This window comes from Phymastichus coffea, unplaced genomic scaffold, assembly GCF_024137745.1.
Source record: "Phymastichus coffea isolate CEN01 unplaced genomic scaffold, Cenicafe_Pcof_1.1 PCOF00066, whole genome shotgun sequence".
Classification (NCBI taxonomy): domain Eukaryota; kingdom Metazoa; phylum Arthropoda; class Insecta; order Hymenoptera; family Eulophidae; genus Phymastichus; species Phymastichus coffea.
Genome location: NW_026706877.1, coordinates 1,298,690 through 1,322,318, shown reverse-complemented (window position 1 = coordinate 1,322,318; position 23,629 = coordinate 1,298,690). Strand labels below are relative to the sequence as shown.

General features: G+C 39.2%; 1 protein-coding gene across 4 annotated transcripts in view; it reads right to left on the bottom strand.

Moving 5' to 3' along the window:
- LOC131667488 (A disintegrin and metalloproteinase with thrombospondin motifs like) overlaps positions 1-23,629 on the bottom strand; it is a 71,527-nt gene that overhangs the window by 3,533 nt on the left and 44,365 nt on the right. For 2 of the 4 annotated variants that reach the window (XM_058940922.1, XM_058940924.1), the window contains exons 3-13: positions 19,204-19,301; positions 10,493-10,553; positions 7,882-8,093; positions 7,406-7,495; positions 5,174-5,375; positions 4,772-4,904; positions 4,023-4,152; positions 3,788-3,930; positions 1,639-1,694; positions 269-395; positions 22-186 (exon numbers count right to left, since the gene is read on the bottom strand). In XM_058940922.1, the coding sequence (XP_058796905.1) occupies positions 22-186; positions 269-395; positions 1,639-1,694; positions 3,788-3,930; positions 4,023-4,152; positions 4,772-4,904; positions 5,174-5,375; positions 7,406-7,495; positions 7,882-8,093; positions 10,493-10,553; positions 19,204-19,299 (1,415 nt within the window). In that variant the 5' untranslated portion in view covers positions 19,300-19,301. Of the gene's footprint in view, positions 1-21; positions 187-268; positions 396-1,638; positions 1,695-3,221; positions 3,275-3,787; positions 3,931-4,022; positions 4,153-4,771; positions 4,905-5,173; positions 5,376-7,405; positions 7,496-7,881; positions 8,094-10,492; positions 10,554-19,203; positions 19,302-22,229; positions 22,573-23,629 lie in introns of those variants that run through there. The other 2 variants (XM_058940923.1, XM_058940925.1) reach the window with 2 other exon arrangements.

Genomic DNA, 23,629 nt, shown 5'->3' with positions numbered 1-23,629 from the left:
CATCGCTGTCGAACGTCTTACTTCAAAAAGTGGTGGAAAGAAGAAACACTGCAGTGAGACCACTTGAAGCCTTTTTCCGTATGCCTCAGATCACTCATAATATATCCGTCTTCCCAGCGGCATTTTTCAGCTCCGGGACCTCCCAGGTAACTTGGTGGTGGCGAGCCGTCATGTACAGCACCCAGTCTGACAAGACAACATTCGTATACATTCGGTCTGTAGAGTGTTGACCGTCAAAAATACACGCGCAATTTTGTGTTGTACTTACAGATGGCCGACTTCGTGAGCCGCTACGATAATACCACTGAAGCCGCCGGTATCTTCGATTATAGCCACTGAATTAACTTTTTCAAGCCTCTTGTTCACCACGCAAGCTCCACCGACATATGCAAAACCTATACACCAAATACACTTGATTAGACATTGTTCGCTGGCTTTGTCTTTTTGTTAAAATATACTAAATACTTTCGTTATTGTAATCATTAAAACAAATCGACACAACTCAATTCTTACTTGAATGGTTAGATTACAATAATACTGTATCAAAATAAAATAATGATTATGCAATAAGTGTCTTCGTGCAATCTTCTTAAAATGTTCACGTCAAAAATATGACCTTATGTTTGGTTGAAAGCACTTATTGCTTGTTACGTGTTAAATCCGTTAATAATATAATTATTATATTATTCTAGAAAATGTTATGAGAATAACACTGTAATAAGCCATGGCTTCAAAATTAGATCATTATTAATCAGTAATTTAGTGTTGAATGAAATTATACCCCGCTTAGCAACATGCATATATTGTTAATAAGATTGTTATATTGGAGATGTGAATATAATGTTAAATCTCGAATGGAAATTCAATAAATCAATTATTTAAATATTTTATTTTTCTTTGTAAAAGACCTTATACAAATATTGTATACCTGATAAGAAACTTATTGTTCAGTATGGATTATTAATATTTACGTATTTTAGGTTGAACATATCTTAGTCGACGAAAACACGGTTTTTTCGTATTGAATAATTCAAGCTGTAAAGATAAGTTGCTATAAAAATTATCATTTCTCACAATCTATTTGATATACATAAATTTTTTTGAAAATACTATACCGGGCTACTATAACATACATCCGCATAAAGTATTTATATCATCCTTTAACATTATTTATAAGTCATAGAAATATTGAAAGTGAATATAATTTGAGAACATTACTTTTGATGCCAGACTTGTATATGGCTTGCATGTGGATAGATAGTTTGACAAAGTACAGACATTGTGTGCGTAACATAAATAATAAAAGGACACATAAACATAAGAAAGTAAACCAAAGACATATAGACCAAACGAAGAGGCGTAGGTACGCATTTTTAAGATAAATGAAATTAGACACACAAAGTACATAAAATAGTAAAAAAAGCTTAGATTTGAGAAATTTTGTTGCAAGTATCAAGAGACAAAGTTTTGCATAGTGAATATAAATAATTACAATGAAGCAAAAAAAGACCATAAACAGAAAAAAAAGACAAATAAAAGATAAAAGTGTCTCATTGTGAAAGTTCAGCAGATAGTAGATTTAAAAACAGATCTGCAGGTGAATTTTGACATTTTGTTCATTTTATATGAACAACGTACCTGCGGTTCCTCTATTGCATACATCATTCGCATATTGCCGTCTGCACATATCTAATCTGTAACGCAACAATAAAAATATTCTCTTTTATCATCGTAACTTATTTGGACACTTTGGAATTTCACGACGTCTCCGTCTCCCGTAACAGTCGATACATATATTTACTTATAAGAACGACGTTTAAAGTAAATAAATACAATTGTTGCATGTAAATCGTCGTAAGAATTATGGCAAATAATTTTAAATAACTATCAAAAAATTCTAATAACTATTAACGTATATAAACTAATCTGTAAATTTTTTGAAACTTTAAAAAAAATATGTGTAAACAATTAAATAAAGGAAAGCATGGCGACTTGTTGAGAACAGACGATTCTACGAGTCTTCGTAACTTGTGATTCTTCGTTTATTCTGATTTTTTTTTTTTTTTGCTGAGGAGTTAAAAGACTGTTAATAGCTGTAATTAATCAGGATTAAAAACTAAATTTTATGAATATGGAGTATGATAAATATCATCAATGAACAGTGATGAGGCAGGGGAAAGAGGTTTTCGTGGAGCAGTTCTCCTAAAAATTCTGCTAGACTTAATTTTTTAGATTTCAAATTAATTTTTTTTAAGATTAAACGAGTGTTTAGTTAACTAATTATGTGCTTGTGACTAGTAACAAAAGCCTGCAGAATTTAAAAGAACGAGCGTTGACTATAATTATGCGCCATTTTACTAATCTACGTGACGTTCTACCGAAGCTTCTAAAATGTATTTTCAAGCGAGAAACGAGCAACACGCGATAGGAACGTACCTCCAAAGAAAAAAGTTATTATTGTCGATCGTCCAGATTTCAAATTAGCAGACATTTATGAGTATATATTGATCGTGTGCTGTGCATTTCTCACTTGGTTCTTTAAAATTACGAGCTGTGACCTACAGGTCTATCAGCGGCATCACTGAACCATGGCATGCTTCCCAAAACACTAAACAACGCGCTGTAAATGTCTGAGTGCTTCCGGTAAAGTAGTTGACTCTGATTGTGCGATTCGAATATCAAAAAGTGAGATGTTGAACATAAACAACGTAATAAAATAGGTTGTAAATGAAGAGCAAACGCGTATGCCATGCCCGAGTATAGTGTAACGTTGCGATGGATGCACGCGACAGACTTTCACAACGCGTGATTGGAATCGAAAACAATCTACTTGGTGAAAAGCGATTTTCATTATTTGGAATTGGTCCTACTTTTGCGCTCATCTACTTGTTTGTGGAGCGCCATAGAAAAGAACGAAACCTGGCTCGTTATCATAGACATAGAAATGAGTTTTCTCGCGAAGCAATTGGAATGAAAATCGCTTTGACTTGGTTTTCTGTTGGCACGGTTTTATTTTTCACACACAAGGCACAACAAACTCTCAAATGGCGATGGTATATACGAGCTATGTACAGTGTGAGTAATTAAAACTACAAAAGTGAGGGCAAATTGAATAGATACATCAACGAGAGAGCAGGCAAACAATACAATGACTAAGTTATATTAAAATTTGGTAATAAAAACGTAATTGGAAAGCATGATCGCTATGTAATAAACCATACCAGCAGTTCCCTTAGTGCAGCGGCCGCCTTTCCTACGACGGCACATATCATACCTGTTTCACGAAATAAAAAACATGGACAGTATGAAGTCATCAGAGTGCATTTAAAGAGCTATTTTATGTAGTACCTGCGTGTTTCTTTTACTTATAACGACATTATGGCATTTCATCATCGATATTAATTATCGAGTCTTTCGTCTTCAGAATAATACAACTAATACAATAATAGAGTGACAGTATAAAGCTCATGTGCCAGTTACGATTTTCTGTTTTCTCTACTGATGTGCTATCTCAATCAATTGGAATTCGTTAACGTTTATATTCATCAATAACGTATTCGATTAGGCTCGCTAATAACATTTAATTGTTCCAATAAATCAGTAGAGAACTGAAATATCGTGAATTATTCAATTGGAATATTTTTAATGACACTTTCAAATGATTGAATATCGTACAGATAAGGATATGTAGCAATTGAAGTGAATGATATGAAAAGTAAAGTGCAAAAATGTCATTTTCTTATAAAGGAACGTGAGAATCACTGATGAAAACTATGGATACGCTTACTTTGTAACTGCAACCGCGATGTCGTAAACCGGAAGTCTTCTTTCTCGAAATAGATATTTGCCCATATCGGTCAACGCAGCTGCAGAATCTATTGCATCTCGCCCCACGCGATTTCTTTCCAGATATGGCGTAGCATCTCTTCCCTTAAACCAAACACATTGGACTAACTTAGACCAACTGTTGATCGAAACTCGGGCGAATTTGCGTTGAGCTTCAGCGAAACATGTAATCTTACCCGCGAAATGATGATACCGGCAATGCTGATGCGTATTTTGGGGCCTTTTAGCAACTTGTACCTAAGATCCACTCCGTTCCAAAATGACACGAAGTATCGTTTGATCTGTACATTATCACCGCCGTGCAATCTGCAAAAAGATGAGAATGAGCGAGGCGTCAATATTCGCCAGGACAAATCAAAACTTGTTCCAGAGCGAATTTTCTTAAAAACCCAACGGATCATTGGCAGCTCGCAAGGACAGTGGCGTGGATGATTCTACGAATCTCGGAGGTGGGGTGAATGATCGACGAAGGACAGCAAATGACGCACCTTCGACGAATGTAGATTTGCACGGAGTTGATAATCAGTTGCATTGATGAAAACCAGATGCGTTGAAGTTTTTATTTAATACGAGTCGAATCGAACGCACGGACCCTGATTGACGTACATTAACGAATGTATTTTTAAATGCTTGGAAAGACGTCAATCCAGTGAATTAAAGATCAATAAAGAATCGTATTTTAATAAAAGATCGATCGTGCGAAAGTAAAAAAACGCATGGCTTTTTTAAGCACAAGACATTCTTACTGTACTCCGTAAATCGGTCGTCATTTTTCAATTTGCATAGGAGCTGCGTCGGTCAAAACGATTGCGCTAATGAACACTCAAATCAGCTAATTCAACTAGACGGTAAAAGAACTCAGCGATTTTTTCAGGGACGGCGATGCATTTCCAAGTAACGGAGCGAGGAAATCATTTAGACTCACCTGTAGCCGTCGTAATCGACGATGCAGAGAATTTCGGGATAAATTACGTATGGCGCTTCTCGTTTAGGCCTACTACTACTAGCTGATCTCTTGGATCTGAACTTTTTCGACAAGTGATCAGGTTCCATGTATGCTGAAATTAGATTAAACAAATCAAGACAGATTATTAAAAAATCGAGGCGAATTTTCAAGCCAAAGAGTTTCAGTAAATTCTCATTTTCCGTGCGTAGATTTGACGCATCGGCGAACCGTAAAATGGTTCACGCCTCGAGCACTCGACTTGCAAAACAATATCTCAACGCTGACCTCGCATTTGTTTTTTCTGATCGACGGGTGAAACTAGGAATCGCAACTATACTTTTACTCGAAGGCTGGATGATTGCTGAGAGTGATAAGACTCACCGAAATCACTGAATTCGTCTTCTATGGGCCTATTTATCCTTCTGTAGACGACGTGATGGCTGGTATGCTGGAGGCTTCGCTTCGCCCTCGTGACGTTTGGCAGTAAATGCGGCTCGTGCAGCTCTTGCATCTTGCTCACGACTTCGTTCACCACGCGATCGGGCAACGAGCGGATCACCAGGTCCGTGCCGATATGTCCATCCTGAATTCAAAGTATTTTTCATGTCCCAAACTGCGAGCAACTAGTTTGGATGTTAATTCGCAACTTGGGATGGATTAGCATAAAAAAACAGTGGCAAAGCGTCCGTCGGTGCACAGAATGAGAGAGGAGCATCGTCGCAAGGCAGCTGCGTCGGCGCAGAGTGAAAGCAAAAGGTCAACACCGCGGCTGGGTCGGCTGCTCCGTGTGCACAGCTTGTGCTTATGTAAGTGTGTGCATCGATCCAAGACGATTTGCGTCTCATCTTCGTCGGTATCTAAGCTTTGTCTGCGCACAGCCGCCAGCCAAGCAAAGTCAAAGAGCGATAGTGCGTAAGCGTGTTTCCCTGATAACCGGCGTGCATGCGCGATAAGAGTCGGCGGTCTCCTACCTGCACGCGATCGTTCGAGAATTCGGTGTAGCGCGATATTCTCAAACTAATGATCGAGTCGAAAATCTGAGGCTCCAAATCGCTCACATTGATTGCGATATTAATCGAGCCTCGGCTTATTTCTCGCCGCTTGAAAAATTTAGCGACACCCGCGCGCGTCCGCTCTCTACGTACTCGGCGCGAGTCATATATCCCCGTACGGACAGGAGATCGTATCGCTCGATTCTAGTGGTTCCGAGAAATACACATGGACCGAGAAAGCCCATTTTCAGGCTACATTCGCGCTTCGACAGATCAAAGATCTTCGGCGCCTGCTTATTTTTCTTACCATTATTTATTTATTTTTTTGTTCATTTTGCCCACCACTCACTACGACTGGGGATCGATCAACCATTTCTCTCAAAGTCCAGGATTCGCTCGTTCTATTCGTATGAACTCTCGAGAAATTGCAGCAATGGGGATTTTTATCGTAGAGAGTTGGCGTGCAGCCTCTAAAAAATCGGTAATAACGCTTTCTAGGCCTCATGGTGGAAATACCACGCGTGGGATTTCACAAAGCCATTGTCTCTTTATCAAACTCGACAAACGATACAAAAAGTACGAAGCTAGATTGACGAGTAATTGCGAAAGCCGTTGTCAGAATACTATATATTGAATGTTCTTAGAAAAATAATATTCCCGCTATCTTTTCCGTGTTCCGCTTAGAACAACTGGCATTGCACATTCAAATCTTTGCGCAAATATTAGCCGCGTGTACGCTGTTGATTCATCCTTAATTAGATCCAAGCTGCGAGTAAATATTCGGTTCGGATAAAAAGCCTTATTGTTCCGAAAATCGTACGATCAGCCATTGAATTTCATTGAAGCTCGCGTGAGTGCGTCGGCGAAAAGTGCAAGAGAGAAAAGAAAGATAGATGGCAAAAGGATATTTGGTCTGGAGGCTGCGCAAAGGATATTCGAAAGAAAGGCGTGCGAGCTAGCCGCAGCCTCGCGCAGAGCCGAGTTGGAAAGCGACGATATTTCGTTATCTGCTCGGTGCCTTGGCGCAAAGCTAAACGCTCGCTTTGACTTTCGCATTGAAAGGTAAAGCGGCTCGCGCGGCTCGCGCAGTCTGTTCTTGCTCTGCCGGCGCGAGCGGCAGGCGCACACGCGGGGAGGCAATATTTAAACGACGTTTGTATGGCGAAAGCGAAGAAAAAAAATTGGCGCGAACGGAGCAGGCAGAGCAGCAGCATCGACGGCGGAAATCTGTTGGGCAAGTGAACTTCCTGGAATCGAGTGCAGGGCAAGGGGTGATGCAAGCACGCGCCAACCCAGCGAATTATGAGAACCGTTGCCGAAAGGCGCGCGCGTGCGCGCGGTATCGGCTGGTTCGATCTCCCCCGGCGCCGCGCCGGTGCAGCGAGATCCCACCGTGTACTGCCCAAAACGGAGCGCGACTCGAGCGACGATCGGCAATTAAGCCGGCCCAATTGTGGCATCGTCAACTTTTCGTTGATTTTACCCACTGCCTCTCCGCTCGCATCTCCAAAGCTTGCAGCACTGACCATTAGGCTGCTGTCGCCGCTGCCGCGTATCTATTATACTTTGAAATAAACGCGGCTGACGAAAGCGCGGAGAACCAAGTCGAGAGGCCACTTACGACAAGCACTTTCCCACTGGGCTGCCGGTGCAACAGAATGGATGCCATGTTCTGGGTGTCCTGGTAGATATCGCCGATGTCGGCGGCTTCCTGCAGCACAAACGAAACAGAGCTTAAGCTTATTTGCACGCCTTTGATTACGTCTCGTATTCTTTCTTTCGTTTTCACCAAATTACCGATTCTGTTTGCAGTTGCGTTCTTCAACAGAAACTCAGTTTGTTCGCCTGCATATTTCAACAATTTGGACATTTGTTGGCAATAGTATAGTTTAACGTGAGCAACTTGTTACAAAATCACCAATCATAAGTATGACCTTCGTATTCCGTTAAGTCGTTACTTCATCGCTAACTTCCTTGCGCTCATTTTTTTTTTTCATCAAGAACGATAGTTTTAGTTTTTTCTCCTCGACTGTACATTCGCATAATACAAAGAGCTTTGCAATTGCAAGATGAAAAGATAAATAATCGATAACGTACTTCCGGTATCCTTTCATAACGTAATCCATCAGCTTGCGAGTCATTTCGCTCTACAGTCCACATGGCCACATGCTCTCCCTTCCAGAGTCCATTATTCGGTTTCAAGGAGAAGTTATAGTCGGTTCCGAAAGCTTTTAGATGCAGCTCCTGTCTCGCCTCGGGACTTCGCCTATGTACAGAGTGCAAAACCGGTACTACCTCGTACGCTGGAACTGAATGGCAAACAGTGCAATCAATTTCATTAATTTTTTATTTACTCTACTAAGACGCACATAATACATCTATCGCTATTTACTTTCTCAAACCAGTAGTATCGAATGAATAAATTACAAGATTTTAATTTCACGGTTTCAAGGGGCTTTACGATGCTTCTTGTTAGATTTTAGATTTTCGGGCGATTCCGAACGAAAACAAATATTTCAAAGGCAAATTTGGACCAATGCAGAAGCTACCGAATTTTCGAGAGAAGCGCTTATTATTTGTAATTAAATAAATCATATTAACCCGATAAACATTTTTATTACAATTTTAAAAACATTTTAATTGGTTGATTGGTATAAAGAGCGCAAAAATTTGTTTCATTGTACTTTAATACATTTGTGCTGTATATGCACAAGTAGGAGATATATACTTCAGCAATAAATTTCATTTATGAAAATCTATGCAAGGAATAAACCCTTTAATAAAATGTATGTGATATATTTTTTATGCTGGCCGTGCTATGCTACAAATTCACAATCTTATTCCAATTATGAAATTGAAATGAATTTTTTCATCTTTAAATTTTAAACGTTCAAAAGAGATAAAGAATCGAATACAATAAAGTAATGGTACATAAGGATACAATTGCGGGAAAGTAGAGTCTTGACTCGCTTCTCTCGGGTGTAAACGGCACACGAGAAATAGTACATTTGCTAACGGGTGTGCAAAGGCTTTTTGACAAGTTTACGGTGCAAGCCGAAGGTGATTGCTGTAACGAGTTTCGTCAAAAAGCCTTTTCGCATCAGTTAGGGACAGTGTTTAGCGGAAACAAGCGCCGAAGGTGTGTGATTTAAAGGTTAGAATGCGGAAAAAAATGTGTTTCTATAGATTCTACTGTTAGTAAAGAGACGTCTATTTAAACCGTTAAATTTGAAGTGTATTTATAAGTATGTTAATCTGATACATTGTTAATTATAGAATACGCGGAATCTGAATGTATTAATAATAATAATCGAATATCGGAGTTGTAGCAATACTAAGTTTGAATAAAATTTAATAACGCATTTCATAAACCGCAGCTCACTAAAACTTTTGCATAATTTTTCGACATATCTTTGAAATATCGTTAAATAATACCAATAGAATTTTTATTTGCTGATGAATATCGGCGGTTGTAATGTATTTATGTTCCAGTAATAGTATAGTGAAGTACAACTAGGAAAACGAAAAGAGATAAATAATATCGAAGATGCTGAACGAGGCTAGTAACTGTAAAAGATATAAAAGTTATTGATTGGCAAAATTTATTTGCCATCCAAGTGAGCGGATTTTTGAAAGTGCGCGTAGCAAGAGCGAGCTGTCTGAATTTTAACGATGCTCGCGTAAGTTATAAATTCATCAGGCAAAGTACAGGGTGAACATAGAAATGCTTGAAATTGAGTCTTCGCACATAGATATCGGCAGAAGGCGGGCTTGCTCAAGACTCGTGAGAATCACTTTGAAGTGGCTTTTCCGCAGGCATCGATCAAGCTTCAGACGGTAAAAGTGCGAAGTGAAGGTGGCTATAGGGTATCGTTGGGGCGCCAAAGAAAAATGCGACTTGGCGTGGCTGCGGGGCGCGAATAGTAGTCTACGCGGCTACGGAACAGCTCAAATGACGACGAAGAGTAGAGCAGGTCGTGTCGCGCGGGCTCGCGACAAATTTTTTTTCTCCAAAATATTCATGCCGCTGATTCACGGCGATAAATAAGGATTCAACCGGTCGCGCTTTGCGAACATGAAAAATGTACGATCGCGAGCGAGAAGAGTGGCTAGGTAACGTCCGTCCGAGGAGGGGATCCCTTCGCGGTCATATATTACGCCGAGACGTCTCTGAGTCACGTAGTCGATGGCCCTCTCTCCGTCTTCAGCTCTCGCTCTCTTTCTACTTCTCGATAACCTTTTCTTTTTCTTTCTCCTCCTTCCTTCCTTCCTCCTACCCTCCCGTCGCTTCAACCTCCTCTCTTCTCTTCCCTTCTCTTCTCTTCTCTTCCCTTCCCTTCTCTTCTCTTCTCTTCTCTTATCTCTCGGCTTTTATTCTATTCGACGGATTTGCATGTCTCGAGATGATGCAACAGCTGGCGCGACGTGAATAGACGCACCGACACTCAGTCGACAGCTTAAGACTAAGCGTAAGTAAAGAAGATTATGCCAAAGTGCAGTTGCAATAGCCCAAAGAAACAACAATGAAATACTGACACCATTCGTTCCTCACTTGCCTTTTATCAGATTATGCACTGTCACAAGAAAACAACTAATTTTAAGTCTTTTCTCTTCTTGGAAATCATTCTACTCATTAACATTATTTCAGATTAAGTAAATTTCCGCGATCGCAGTTGAAAAAAAAGATTATTCGCCAGTCTTGACTTACCGGATTCATGGCCCGCCTGGAATACTGACAGCATCTCTTCTCTGGTCATATGCTCGTGAATCTAAAAATAAAAGATAAATTAATGGTGATGATAAGTGATGACTCCATTATTAATTCAATGCTCTATTTTCAATAACACTTTCTTATTAAATATAGTGAGCTGGACTAATGTTATTACACTCATAACAACTATCGTCATATGCAATCAAGATGTATAATTAATACAATTTTTCTTTGAAGAACCATTAATTTATTTATATGGTTTGATTGCTTTCATTGTTTTTCTAATTCTGATACTACACTATAAACTCATTCTACTTAGAGTAATTAAGTAAGTGATTCGTATGATTTCTCTTAATATTTTTAATAAGAATTCTTTATACATCCAATCTGCATACTAAAACATATTTGTTATAATAGTACATTATAAAGAAACTGTGCTTAAATTTGTATCATACATAAATCAATTTTATTTATTTTAAGCAGAGTCAATAGCCGGGGACCTTATATTTTGATCGGTTCCTTTGGGGCATTAGTTTTACTACAAATTTGCATAAATCATTGTTTTTTTTAGTTTCTAGATTATAATAATTACCATCTTAATCCTCCATATCACTGCGCAATGAAATAAAAAAATTGCTTTTTACAGCACCTTTATGATCACTAAATTTCATACAATACTGAAACTATTAGCTTTGGCAAAGTTGCATCACGTACTCGCATACACTAAACTCGACATGGTGTAATAGTATAGTACCCAGCGGCCAACGATTAATATTTTTGTAAACTTGTAGTGATAAGAGTTACATTACCTAAGATATTGCATACTATAAGTGATATTGAAATTAAAAGTTATAATAAAGTACATATTTTATACAATTTGATTATAATAATAAACGTATTGAAATTTATTGAACCTATGTGTATTGCGAGAGATTTCAGTTCTTTTATGAAGAATATTTTCCAACCATATAATTTATCCACGATTCCCGTACATGAATGCGTGCAACGTTGCCAATGACTTTAGTTTTAGTAGGTGGCCCGGTTCTCATCTTCATCATCACTACCAATATGCAAGTGTGATTTTTGTTGAAAAAAAGCCATTGGTATTCGTCGTGCATCGAATCCCAGACCCCCACGAGTGGATTGATTTTCTATCCACTAAATCACCACGGTTCTTTTAATATTACTAATTGTATGTCATGCATGCGTATTAAATGTTAGCTGATTAGCTCGTTTTAATTTCGATAAAATATTAACTGTATTAATATATATTTTCTTTTAATTTTTATCATTTACCCCCTTATTCAATCTATTATCTTAATCTTCATTAAATAATATATTACTTATTGGTCTTTTATCGGAAACTTTTACATAATTAAGAAATTATCGTCAATTATGTGTATAAAATATTAATGACACCACATACACTGCCCGTCAATCACTTTTGCCATGCTTACCTCAAAATTAGGCAAACTTGAAAGTTTTGTATCTTGGTCGGAAATCATCGTATCACAAAAAACCGCAGGGAATTTTAAAGGTAATTGCAAAAGCTTCCATTTAAGACGTGCAGAGACTTAAAAATGAAAATATGTGTTTTTTACAGTAAAAAAATTGATTAAAAAAATTTCAATTTTTTTAACCTCGACTTAAATCAATGCCAATTTAGAACCAGGCGGTGGAGGGCAAATCGACCTGAGGGGTTCGGAGGGTAATGTCTTTCCCTTTAAAATGAGCTCCCGCGGGGTTCTATCCGATGTTTTTTAACCGAGTTACGGCGTTTTTTGTAAAAAGCAACCTTTTTTTCCAATCCTCAATTACTTCGACTTGCGTACGTTTTGGAAAAAAATGCCAAAGAGAAAAAAGTTTCATTTTGTGTCCAAAAATACGAAAATAAAGTCAAAATAAAGAAATAGAGAAAAAAACTTTTTTCGGTTTTTTAGCGCATTAAAAAAATAAAGGAATTTAACTTTTTTTTTACGCTTAGTTTTAGTTTTTTTGTGATTTACTACGTCCCTAGACATTTTAAAACTAAGTGTAAAAAAAAAGTTAAATACCTTTATTTTTTTAATGCGCTAAAAAACCAAAAAAAAATTTTTTATTTATTTTGACTTTATTTTCGTATTCTTGGAGACAAAATGAAACTTTTTTCTCTTTAGCATTTTTTTCCGAAACGTACGCAAGTAGAAGTAATTGAGGATTGGAAAAAAAGGTTGCTTTTTACAAAAAATGCCGTAATTCGGTTAAAAAACATCGGATAGAACCCCGCGGGAGCTCATTTTAAAGGAAAAGACATTACCCTCCGAACCTCTTAGGTCGATTTGCCCTCCACCGCCTGGTTCTAAATTGGCATTGATTTAAGTCGAGATTAAAAAAATTCAAATTTTTTTATTCAGTTTTTTTAATGTAAAAAACACATATTTTCATTTTTAAGTCTCTGCACGTCTTAAATGGAAGCTTTTGCAATTACCTTTAAAATGCCCTACGGTTTTTTGTGATACGATGATTTCCGACCGAGATACAAAACTTTCAAGTTTGCCTAATTTTGAGGTAAGCATGGCAAAAGTGATTGACGGGCAGTGTATCTACATGTGTAAAAACAATTTTTCACGAGGAAATAACTTTCTATTTCTATGGTTTATTTTATTGTCTGCAAAGATGGATATTTGAATATTAATCCTTTCAAGTTTCGTGACAATCAGTTATATTGACAAAATAAGATCATAAGCAACGATTGATTCTTTAAGGGGAATCATTCTATTATTTTTTGTAATTTAAATATTTTGAACTTGAAATAAGAACAGTGTTCTCAAAATAATAATTTTTCATTATTAAGTTAAGAAATATTATACTAATTATATACTAATATAATATAATATATTATACATCCAGAGAGCACAGTGGGCAGTGAAGGCACCGTGTGATGTTACCGATCGAGCGAAACGAGGTCGGTATTTTACAGATAGCATGATTTGCCTATTATACTCCCGTAGTTCATATAAAATTTTTTTGTATACCCACGTAGTAGGATGATGCTGCGCTCCCAGCAAACAACATAGAATCGTATTGACTGCCTAAAAGTAAAGTACATCGTGTACGTGCGATGCGCTATGTTTACAAGGCGCATTACGCATGTGCAAAGCTCTTTACTGAACGAGTAGGATTAAAGAAAATATTACCGTTTACAATTAGAATAATTGTAAAATTATACAGCTTGCTGAGTAAACTGAAAATATTAAAATACATAACGGACTTCGAGAACATGGAATTAGAAATGGAAATAGATCGTACATACAGATAATACGTATATGTACAATAATGAAAGTGCAATAATGGATACACAAATTGCACAGAAAGAATAGCGAATAGGAATAACAGGCATGGGTTACTTAAAAATCAAAATAGAAGACCTACTATATATTTGGAAGGTGAGGTAAAGCAATTTCGAAGTGGTACAATACCAATACAATAAGGTACAATAACCAGGGGAACAAGAAAAATTTTTGGCAAGACATGGACAGAGACAAGAACAATGAACAACCACGTTTGGGAGTCAACGTGCAAAAACAACCATACGACGATGAGAAACAGCGAACTGACGGCTGTGAACAACGATAAACAGGCGGCGATGAGCAACGGTGGACAAAAACGAGCTGACAGCGACGATCAGTGCCAAGTAGGCGACAACGAGCAATGGCAAGCAGATGACGAGTCACAGTAAGCAGACGGCGACGGGCAACGATGATCAAACAATGAAGTGCATCAGTGAGAGACCAACGATAGGGAATTACATTGCGGTAGTAAGAAGAGGGTAGCAGAAGAATACAGCAGAAGCGAGCGGGGCAAGGCTTGTTCGAATCAGAAAAGATAGTGCAAGTTGAATAAAAATAAAAGAATTAGAATATAGGTTAATAATTGAAAATGTACAATTACACGGCGACGAAAAGATAAACAAAAGCGCAATGTATAAAATGTAATTAAAAATATACAAGATATAGTAGACCGAAATATAGCTAAAGAAAATGACTATATTAGTAGAAGACTGATGTGAGAATTGGTTAAGAATAAGTAAACAGGGAGCCAGATAGATTGTCAGCAGATAAGAAATGCAACAGACAGTAAAAAGCTGTTGAAAACGCTGAAAGAATGTAACGGGATAGTGAAAAATGGTTGTACGATGAGTGACAAAGTGGATAAGTACTAATACTTTCATCGGAGATGCTGGAACCTCGACGCTTGACTACAGTAATAGAGGGGGAACGGGTTACATGGACTTAATAAGTGATCTAAAAGTACTCACACGAACTGAGACAGATAACCTACCAGTTAATTTTTATATCCTAGGAGGAAGGAATGGAAAAATGAGTAAGTAAAAGCAAATATAGAGAGAAAAAAAATTATAAGCTAATTGATGAACTTATTGATAAAAGCAGAAAAATAGTAGCTGCCAACATAGAAATGATGAGCTTAAGGACCAGTAAAAGAAAAAAAAACAGAGGGCGAAGAAATAGAAGAATAGAAACAGGTCGCGTGGAATATGTTGGAATGAGCGGCTGAAAACTAAGTCGAACAATGACAGATTCATTGAGAGAAATGAGAAAAAACCTTTATAAAATTGATCGCCAGAAAGCAGAGAAAACAGAGAAACAAAGTATGAAAGAATGACAAAATATAGAGATATGGTGGAATTTTGGCAGATAATTAATAAGCAGAGACCGACAAAAGCCAGCGAAGGGGACGCGACCGAAAAGGGGGTTGGTTGAAACATTTTACCAAACTTCTAGGTGTAATAAACGAAGTAGGGGAGAGACACGAGAGGGAAAAAGAAGAGATTAGAACGGATGAGTTGGAGAACGAAGACGAGTCACTAAACGGAAAAATAAGCCTAATTGAAATCAGAAAAATATTAAAAAGCATGAAAAATGGCAAAGCGGCCGGGTAAGATGGGGTCACCCGAGAATTCATTAAATATCTGCCAGAGATATACTTGAGAAGCCTATGCGCGAGCTGAAGTGAAATGTGGGAAAGAGGCGAAATAAATATGGAATGGGCAAAGAATTACAGGGACGTATTCCTATTAGACGCAAGATATAAACTACTAATTAAAAGAATAGCAAACGAAATAAGCAACTAGACGGAAATAAAACAAAAGTTTCAAATAAAGTCAAGCGGGTTTCCGAAGCAGGTAGGGGGACGCAAAATCACATTTTTACGTTGAATAATATAATAGGAAACAAAATGAAAAGAGATGAAAATTATTTATACCTAGCATTCACAGTTTACAAAATCGCTTCTGATGTGATTAATAGAGAAATAGCGAATAGGAAAGTAAAAAAATGAGAAAATGAGTAACATTTTTCATATGATCCAAGCAATTTACAGAGTGACAATAAACGAAATAATCAGAAAACAAGGAACGATGAAGGGATTTAAAACAACAAAGGAAGTGAAAAAGGGCTGTTTGATAAGTCAATTTTATTCTTTTATTCTGCTAAAACCTAGATGATATTATCGAAACGTGGGAACAGAAGAAAATAGGATGCGCGGTTTTGGATGGGAATTTGAAAATCTACCGTTTTAAAGTTAGCAGACGATATCGTGATAGTTGTGGACGGAAAAGATATTAGGGAGACTGGATAAATGCAACGACCGAGATGGAATGGAGGTAAACGCGGAAAAAACTAAGATATCAATCCGCGCAGAAGAGAGTGTAAAGAATATAGAAATGTAAAGTTTAAATATGTAGGGTTAGAGATAATTAAAGAATTTAAATATCCGAGGTCCTGCTTTACCCAAAAAAACACACCCGATTTATACGAAAAGAATGACGGAGAAAGCAAGTAAGGCAATGAACGTAGTATAGGGAATGAGAAGAAGAGTTCAAATCAAAAGTCTGAAGAAACGATTATATCTCATCAACGGAATAATTAAAACCAAGGGTATGTTTAGGGGACCGAAATATGGAGACGGAGTAAATGAGAATCAATAGAGCGCGTGCAAAGAAAATTAGTGAAAGTGACAATGGGATCAAGTAAAAACATTCCAAATCACACATGGGCAATGCAAATGGGAAGACAGTCTATGAAAATAGAAGTAAAAACAAGGCGGCAAACTATGTAAGTAGTGTACTGAAAATGAAAGAGAGGGGTCCAAAGGTTTGCTTAAGGGTAGAAACGAGAGAAACATTAAATAGGAAGCTGACAAAGTGGCGGGAAAGTTTGAAAAGGGCACTGCAAGAGAGAGAGAGAGAGAGTACGGTGAAGTCATAAAGACGATATAGAGAGAAAAATAGTGAAAACAATGAAAATAAAATTAGAGTAGGTACTGTAGGGGCACTGATGTAGAATTGACAAAGAATTGATAAAGACTGTAAATACGATTAAAAACGGTTATAGAGGTGCGAATAAAAATAAATTAATTTTATTTATATAGATTGTTCAAGTTATTTCTCATGACACTTGATATAGAATAAGCTAATCATCGGATTGAACTCGATAGCTATTTTGTACTCAACACTGATGAATCGATAAATTTAGCGAATTAGTTAGCGTGTACACTCAAGCTTATATACATAAATGAATATGATTATTTGATGTGGAAATGGAAAAATAAATATTTATATGCTCGATTCATCCCGTAAAAAAGGTATAAATATATGATGCGTGAACTATTGTCAGAATAAGCGTACATAGTTTGCTGAGATTATATTGGTAATAGCGAGCAAGTAACCTTGTAAAGCAAAGCAAATGGGTTGCGGTCGTTTATAGCGCAAGGCGGTACACGCATATGTGCGCCAAACTGGCTGTAGCCGTTTTCCCAATGAGAGCCGAAGCCATCGTGTCGCGAGGCAGCCTTTGCATAAAATTTTTCTCAGTAACTCTTTTACAAGACATAGTTGCTGTAATAAGCCCGGTAAGATTTTCTCAGCGAGCAGACAGCCAATAATTCAACTTTGACACATAGCACGGAGATGGTGGGTCTGCAGTTAGCGCGAGATCCTAAGGTCGATCACTTTCACGCGGCGCATTACGTCGATCAGAGCTATAAGACGTGCGATATATCGCGCCCGAGAAAGCAGCCATTGTTCCGCACCTGCAACGCCGTGTAACGCCTCTGACTTCATTTTTTCTTCTTTTCTTCGAGATCTCGCCACCAGAAAACTCTTATCTAGATCTGTAGACGATTTCACACTTTTGTTTCTTCGAACCGCAACGTAGTCTCCTATTATAATACTAATTGACACTCACGTGTGTACCGGGCCAAATAACAGTTATGGCAATTAGTACGCCTACTCGTTTTCGAGTGCTGAAAAGCTTTCTGGATTATTGCAAAATATGTGCGATCGACTTCCTCTTTCGTTTTAATTCGTTTCTTTTTTATAACAATCGTACTTCTTATACGCATATAATGCGTGACGATCGATGTTTCAAGTTACGCGTAGGCGCCACTTCGAAAGAGAGAGAAATGCAGATAAGTTGAAGTGGCAAACAGGTTTGTCGAGAGCCAATTAAAGCGCGTGTGACGAAACTTTGTTGTCGCGCGAAGCTTTTAAATTGAGTGGCTGAAGTCAGGCATTGCGCGAAAGCGCGGACCCGCGCTTTCGCGCGCCTCGTATTCTTGGCAAGAGAAGCGACTAGAAATGCAAAGTGAAAGAGAAGATAAAAGCGAGATCGATCGCAACAGTCGACAGTACGACAGCTATATAGTCGAACTTGAGCGTGCGAATTGTCTTAATCGGCAGACTGCACGTGTTGCGCGCGTATGCAGGCACTTGAGCGCGTCTGCTTTGCATTTTCTCTGATTCATCTGTCGAGCGACGCTCTTTGTAACAAAGAAATCGCGATCAGCGCTTCACCAGTGAAATCGAATTTTCCTAGGCGCGTTTGGCAATTGTTTCATCGCGCAGAGATTGCACGTGTGTGCATCCCATCCTATGTGTCTGCGCACATGGATATACCACTGTTGAGAAACGCGTCAAGCTAACGATGATAAATAACGAGCTTAACCGGTTCATTAGATTTATGTAATAAACGAGTCGCGCAGCTGAAATTTTCGTCGGATAATAACTTTGTTATTTTCGTTTTGTATTTTCAACGCTTGCCAGCGGCGATGACTGTTGTGAAAATATCGGCGAGAAATTTTTTTTTTTCAGAGCTATCAAAGCTACGAATAGTTTCAGCGATGCACGACCGTGCGATTACAAGTTTGGCTGATGTTTGAAGAGGATTCGAAGCCCATTATCAAGATCTATCGCTGATTTATTCCATGCTTACGGCGCGGCCGCGATGCAACTTGAGAAAGTTGCTTTGCGAATTCGTCTGTTCGAGTGGTTTCATTGTATGATTGATTCGCGTGCACGCCGCCGCGAGGATGGAATTCGCAACACCCACAGTCGTGCTGCAAACTAATTTGCAACAAATGTGCGCGCTCGCGGGAATGCGCTTGACATACTAATGTATTTTTTTTCTCATCAATAATATTATATCGCCAATTTTAGTACGTAGGCTTTACTTTACATGTTAATGAAGAATATCGAGCGATAAGAATCAGGCGAGTGTGTTCTTTCCTATTAGTTATGCATGCCAACGTCCGTGATAGATCCCTGGCTCTCATTGCCAAGCAACGCAGAATAGCGCGGCGAATGATTTTAATTGTCGGTTCAGAGCCATCGTGTGCATCAATGTAAAGAACAAGTCTGGCCAAGGACTTACCTTGCTGCATCTTGCGAAGGGTAGGATCACCATACACAGGAAGGCGAGGATGCGAATCATTTTGCAGAAGTAAATTCCTGGTGGGTTGCGCCACATCGCTGCAAATAGACACAAAACAGACGCCGTGAGTTTTCAGCGCACAAACAGTTTCGCCATCTGGCTTTATTAAATTACACTGCAACGGCTTAATTTATATAATATTCGCTTAATGAAAAGCTTACGTAAACTCGCAGCAAGGCACCAGCCCACTATGCTACACGCTCTGGCCACAGAGTAACAAAAAAAAAGCTACGAGTTTTTTCTTTTTCGTGGCCTTTTGTTTTAGTATGTTTCGGACAATGACCAAGACTCTCGTAAATATCCTTGCGAGCCTGCTTACATTGAGATATATCAATCGAGAGCGGCGCGCGGCAGAATGGAAAAAGTCATGGAAATATCAGCGAGTAAATCACAAAAGATCGCGATCTCGAGAGAGTGGGCTCTTGCGCAAGACGTATTGTAACGAGCACGATAAATAAATAATATATATATATATATATATATATATATATATATATATATATATATATATATGTATTGATAAATGGAAATAAGTGTCTGCAGTGCCGCTCTCGTTGTACGTTATCTTGATATTAAACCCTAGCAAACCAGGAAATCAGACAGTTGTCTGCGGAATGTCAGACGTTATTAATGCCCCGCGAAGACTATATCTGTTCTATTAAGATTTAACAACGTATCGAGCTAATGACCTCAGTATAGTTTATTAATTTGAGTCTACATAATTGACTGGCAAATCGTCCTAGTTTACGTATCTATTTCTTCGACTAGCATCATAAGTGTTCGTAAGTGAACTATAACTTTCTTACGATTGCGTAAGTCGGCGCTCTAGAATCTAAAGTAAACATTGAAGCCTTATCACACGGCATACCGTTTCTACGTTAGATCTGATGCTACGTCGACCGCTGTTATAATTAAATTAATAAATGTACAAATTTGCGCTTGAATTAACAGCTTATCGACGAGGAAACGCGATAAGTTCAATACCATATTACGCGGAAATTTATGTCAAAGTGCGTACGAGATGATCGACGTCATTGGTTATACCAAAGCATTTTAATGTAGGAAGTGTCGGCACGTTCCTCTATGTTTCCTTTCTCCGTAATTAAAATCTCAAAGTCCGTAAAAGCGTTTAATTGGAAGCCAGTCGAGTACTCGGGACTTGGATGAATTTAGAGTGCAATATTGAATTAGCATTCGATTCGTAAGTAAACGGTTGTGCGCGTAAAAGCGGATTTCTGCGATGCACACAGTCGTACGTCATTAATACAAATGACAGAGCGATATTAAAATAGCGCTGGTCGATCAGCGCAAAGGAGAAGCGAAGATGCGAGGTGCATTGGATGTTTACGGCATAGCGAGGACGACGAGAGCCGATAAACAATCGGCAGAATAGCCGTGGAGAGCGCTGACGAACTTGGCCAACAAACGAACGATTGCCGACGGAAGAGAAAAGACAGTGCGAAAACGCAAAGAGAAGGTATGCGCGATTGCGCGACGATTGGCATAGGTAAGCGGCGGCGACCGCAAGTATAGAGTCTCGCGCGCTATACGTAATTGGTCAAAGAGCAAGAGCCGATAGGAGATCGCGTTCCCGTGGCCGGGGGGCAATTCATCGGCGGCATTGTTCGCCGCGCGCTTAACGTCCCGCTAATTGCGACGGCGCGCGAGCTAATGGTCCACGTGGTGCAAGCCTCGTGCACGTGCGCAACTACACATGTATCTTCAAGGCTCACGACACGCTCGCGCAGCCTCTTCCTGCTCGCCTATTGTCTCGAGGCCTGCCTATTGATTCCCAATTAGACTCCGAAGAAAAAACACACATAGCCGCGCGCGGCCTATCCATCTCTGTTTATTGAGTTGTTAAAGGATTTATCGCCGCCCGGTTCCGCGGTTCATTCACAGCGTTGATTATTGCGCTTCGTTTTTTTTTTTCTCTTCCTTGTTTTTTTCTCCATCGATACAAACTATTTTTATCTCTTTATACCTGTCCATTTTTCTTTTATGGCAAATTATTTGTTAACGTTATTGTTCAGCTACTATGTGCACTTTTGGTTGATCAAAATGTAAGTCCCATAAGTGATAAATTTTTTCAATTACCGGCTTCCTGTGTGAATGATTCACGCGCGGTATGTCGCCTGAATGATAAGATAAATAACGAGGTGATAAAACTGATGAAAAATGCTAGACGTAACGAAATAATTGGCCGGGGCGCGCTGCACAATTTTGCTTGGTGAAAAGTTAATTGCGCGCCGGTTCTCAAAGAAAAAACATTTAGCAGTCAATAATAATCAATCATTTGTAACTGGTAATCAGTAGAGAGAGAGACTCGACAATGCGAAAACCTTGAAATTGCGTAATTTTTTTGTCACGCCCGACTAACTTGCACGATCTCTCTCTCTCTCTCTCTCTCTCTCTCTCGCGCGTAATGTGACTAGACCTTTAATAGACGCTGCAGGCCATGAGAGACAATCTTTTCAAAACGTAACAGTGATTCGGTAACTTATACAAATCAAGTCTATTCGCTCTTCTATCTGTTAGATGGATATGGTCGCCAGAGAAAGTTGTCTTTTCATTGAGCTCAGGCAACGTACAATTATTTTGATTTCTTGCACTTGGATTCAGACACTTTTAACTATCATGTAAGAAAAATAGAAAGCTCTCGACTAGATAGCACTTCACCGACTTAAATTTCGCTGATGAATCGTCACGACAAAAGATTCGGACGAGCACGCAACTCGCAATTTAGTTACTAGTACGGTCAACGCTATATCGTCGAGTCTTATTGTAAACATTCAATAAATTTACAAGAACTGCAAATATACAAATCTCATTGTTTGATATATTCATTATCAAGTTTTACCGAGAAAACATTTTGGTCCAATCTCTGGACAAAAGAGAAAAATATCGCGGGCACTTGATAATGAATAAAGACGACAGATTGTATTGAGCACAATAACAAAACTAACCTTCACACTTTAGCCATCATGCGTGCCAGACACTCAAAGCATCTTGCAAAGCATCTTGCAAAGCATCTCTTGTATTGCGAAATGAGCGAGAAGGAAAAAATGAAGGAAACATGAGTGAACTTGATACATACACAGCTGTTCAACGCGCTCGAACCACACTCGAAAGGGAGACTCGCTGAGAGCGGAAGAAAAGCGAAGCACGAACAAAGTATCGGCGATATCACTTGGGCAGTTGCTGCGTCGAGGCTCGTCGCCGATCCCGGAAGGAAAGTACGGAAACAATAGAGCCAGTGTAAGGTGCGTCGCGCGGCGAAAATAGGCGAAATAACCTCGGCGCGAGCGTGCGAGCGACTGCGTGGTTGCGGACTTTGGCGCGCGGTCTTAGAGCCCGAGCGGGGAAGCTTAAGATGTGACGCTGATGACGATGATGTGTGCGTACGTGTACACCTGGCGGGAGAGTCCGCCAGATGAGCGAGTCGGAGAGTCTGCCGATCCAATCGAAAGCGAGTGAGCGAGAGCGCCGCCGAGAGATGGGGTCACGCGGGGTCGGGCCCAGTTGTCTCTGCCGCTCAATCGCAAACGCAGCTGATTGAAGCTCGTTCTTCGCAGGCCTCGATCTTCAACGCGCGACTCTGCCCTCAATTTTTATACACGTATGCACTCGCCAAGCGCCTGAGACTGCCCTGCCCTATATTCAATGCGCCGCCCATCGACATTTGTCTCGAGCTTGAACTACGTTGCATCTGCTGCTGCAGAGGTAGTATTCTGAATTTTTACTCAACGCTATCACTAAGTAAATTAGCGTTTCACGCGATAAGTCTCCCAAAACCCAACGCATTGTGCATTCCGTTTATCAATGCCGAACACGCATTGAACATTCTGTTCGATAACTACTACTGCAGGCATAGGCACATTTCCTCTCTTTTCGTTTGTGTATCTGTGTTCGCTTTCCACGTCAAAATCTGTACGATGAATTTGAACAGCGAAAGCTGAATAATCGCGAAGACAGAGAAGAGAGAGAGAGAGAGAGAGAGAGAGAGAGAGAGAGACGGAGAGCGAAAAAAGTGAAAACCAATTTGTAAAAAAACAATTGCAATTGTCCTGCAAATGTACACTAAAATTTATCGTAAACTTATGTAATCGGGCGTCTGCAGCAGCCAGAGCAACCGCCCTGAGCCGCGCAGAGCCCATTGTGTAAGCGCGGGCACATAATCGCTTTTACCCACTAAAATCAAATCCCCGCCAGACAGGAAAGCTACTGCAGATAGCCAGCTGCCGTAAATGCCAGATCCAGCGATACTGACGTTTCTGCCTTTTGTTTATTTGCGATTTGACTGTGTATAATCATGGTGACCGCGATCACGATAAAGAGAAAAAAGAATGAAAGTATCCCTATGTTT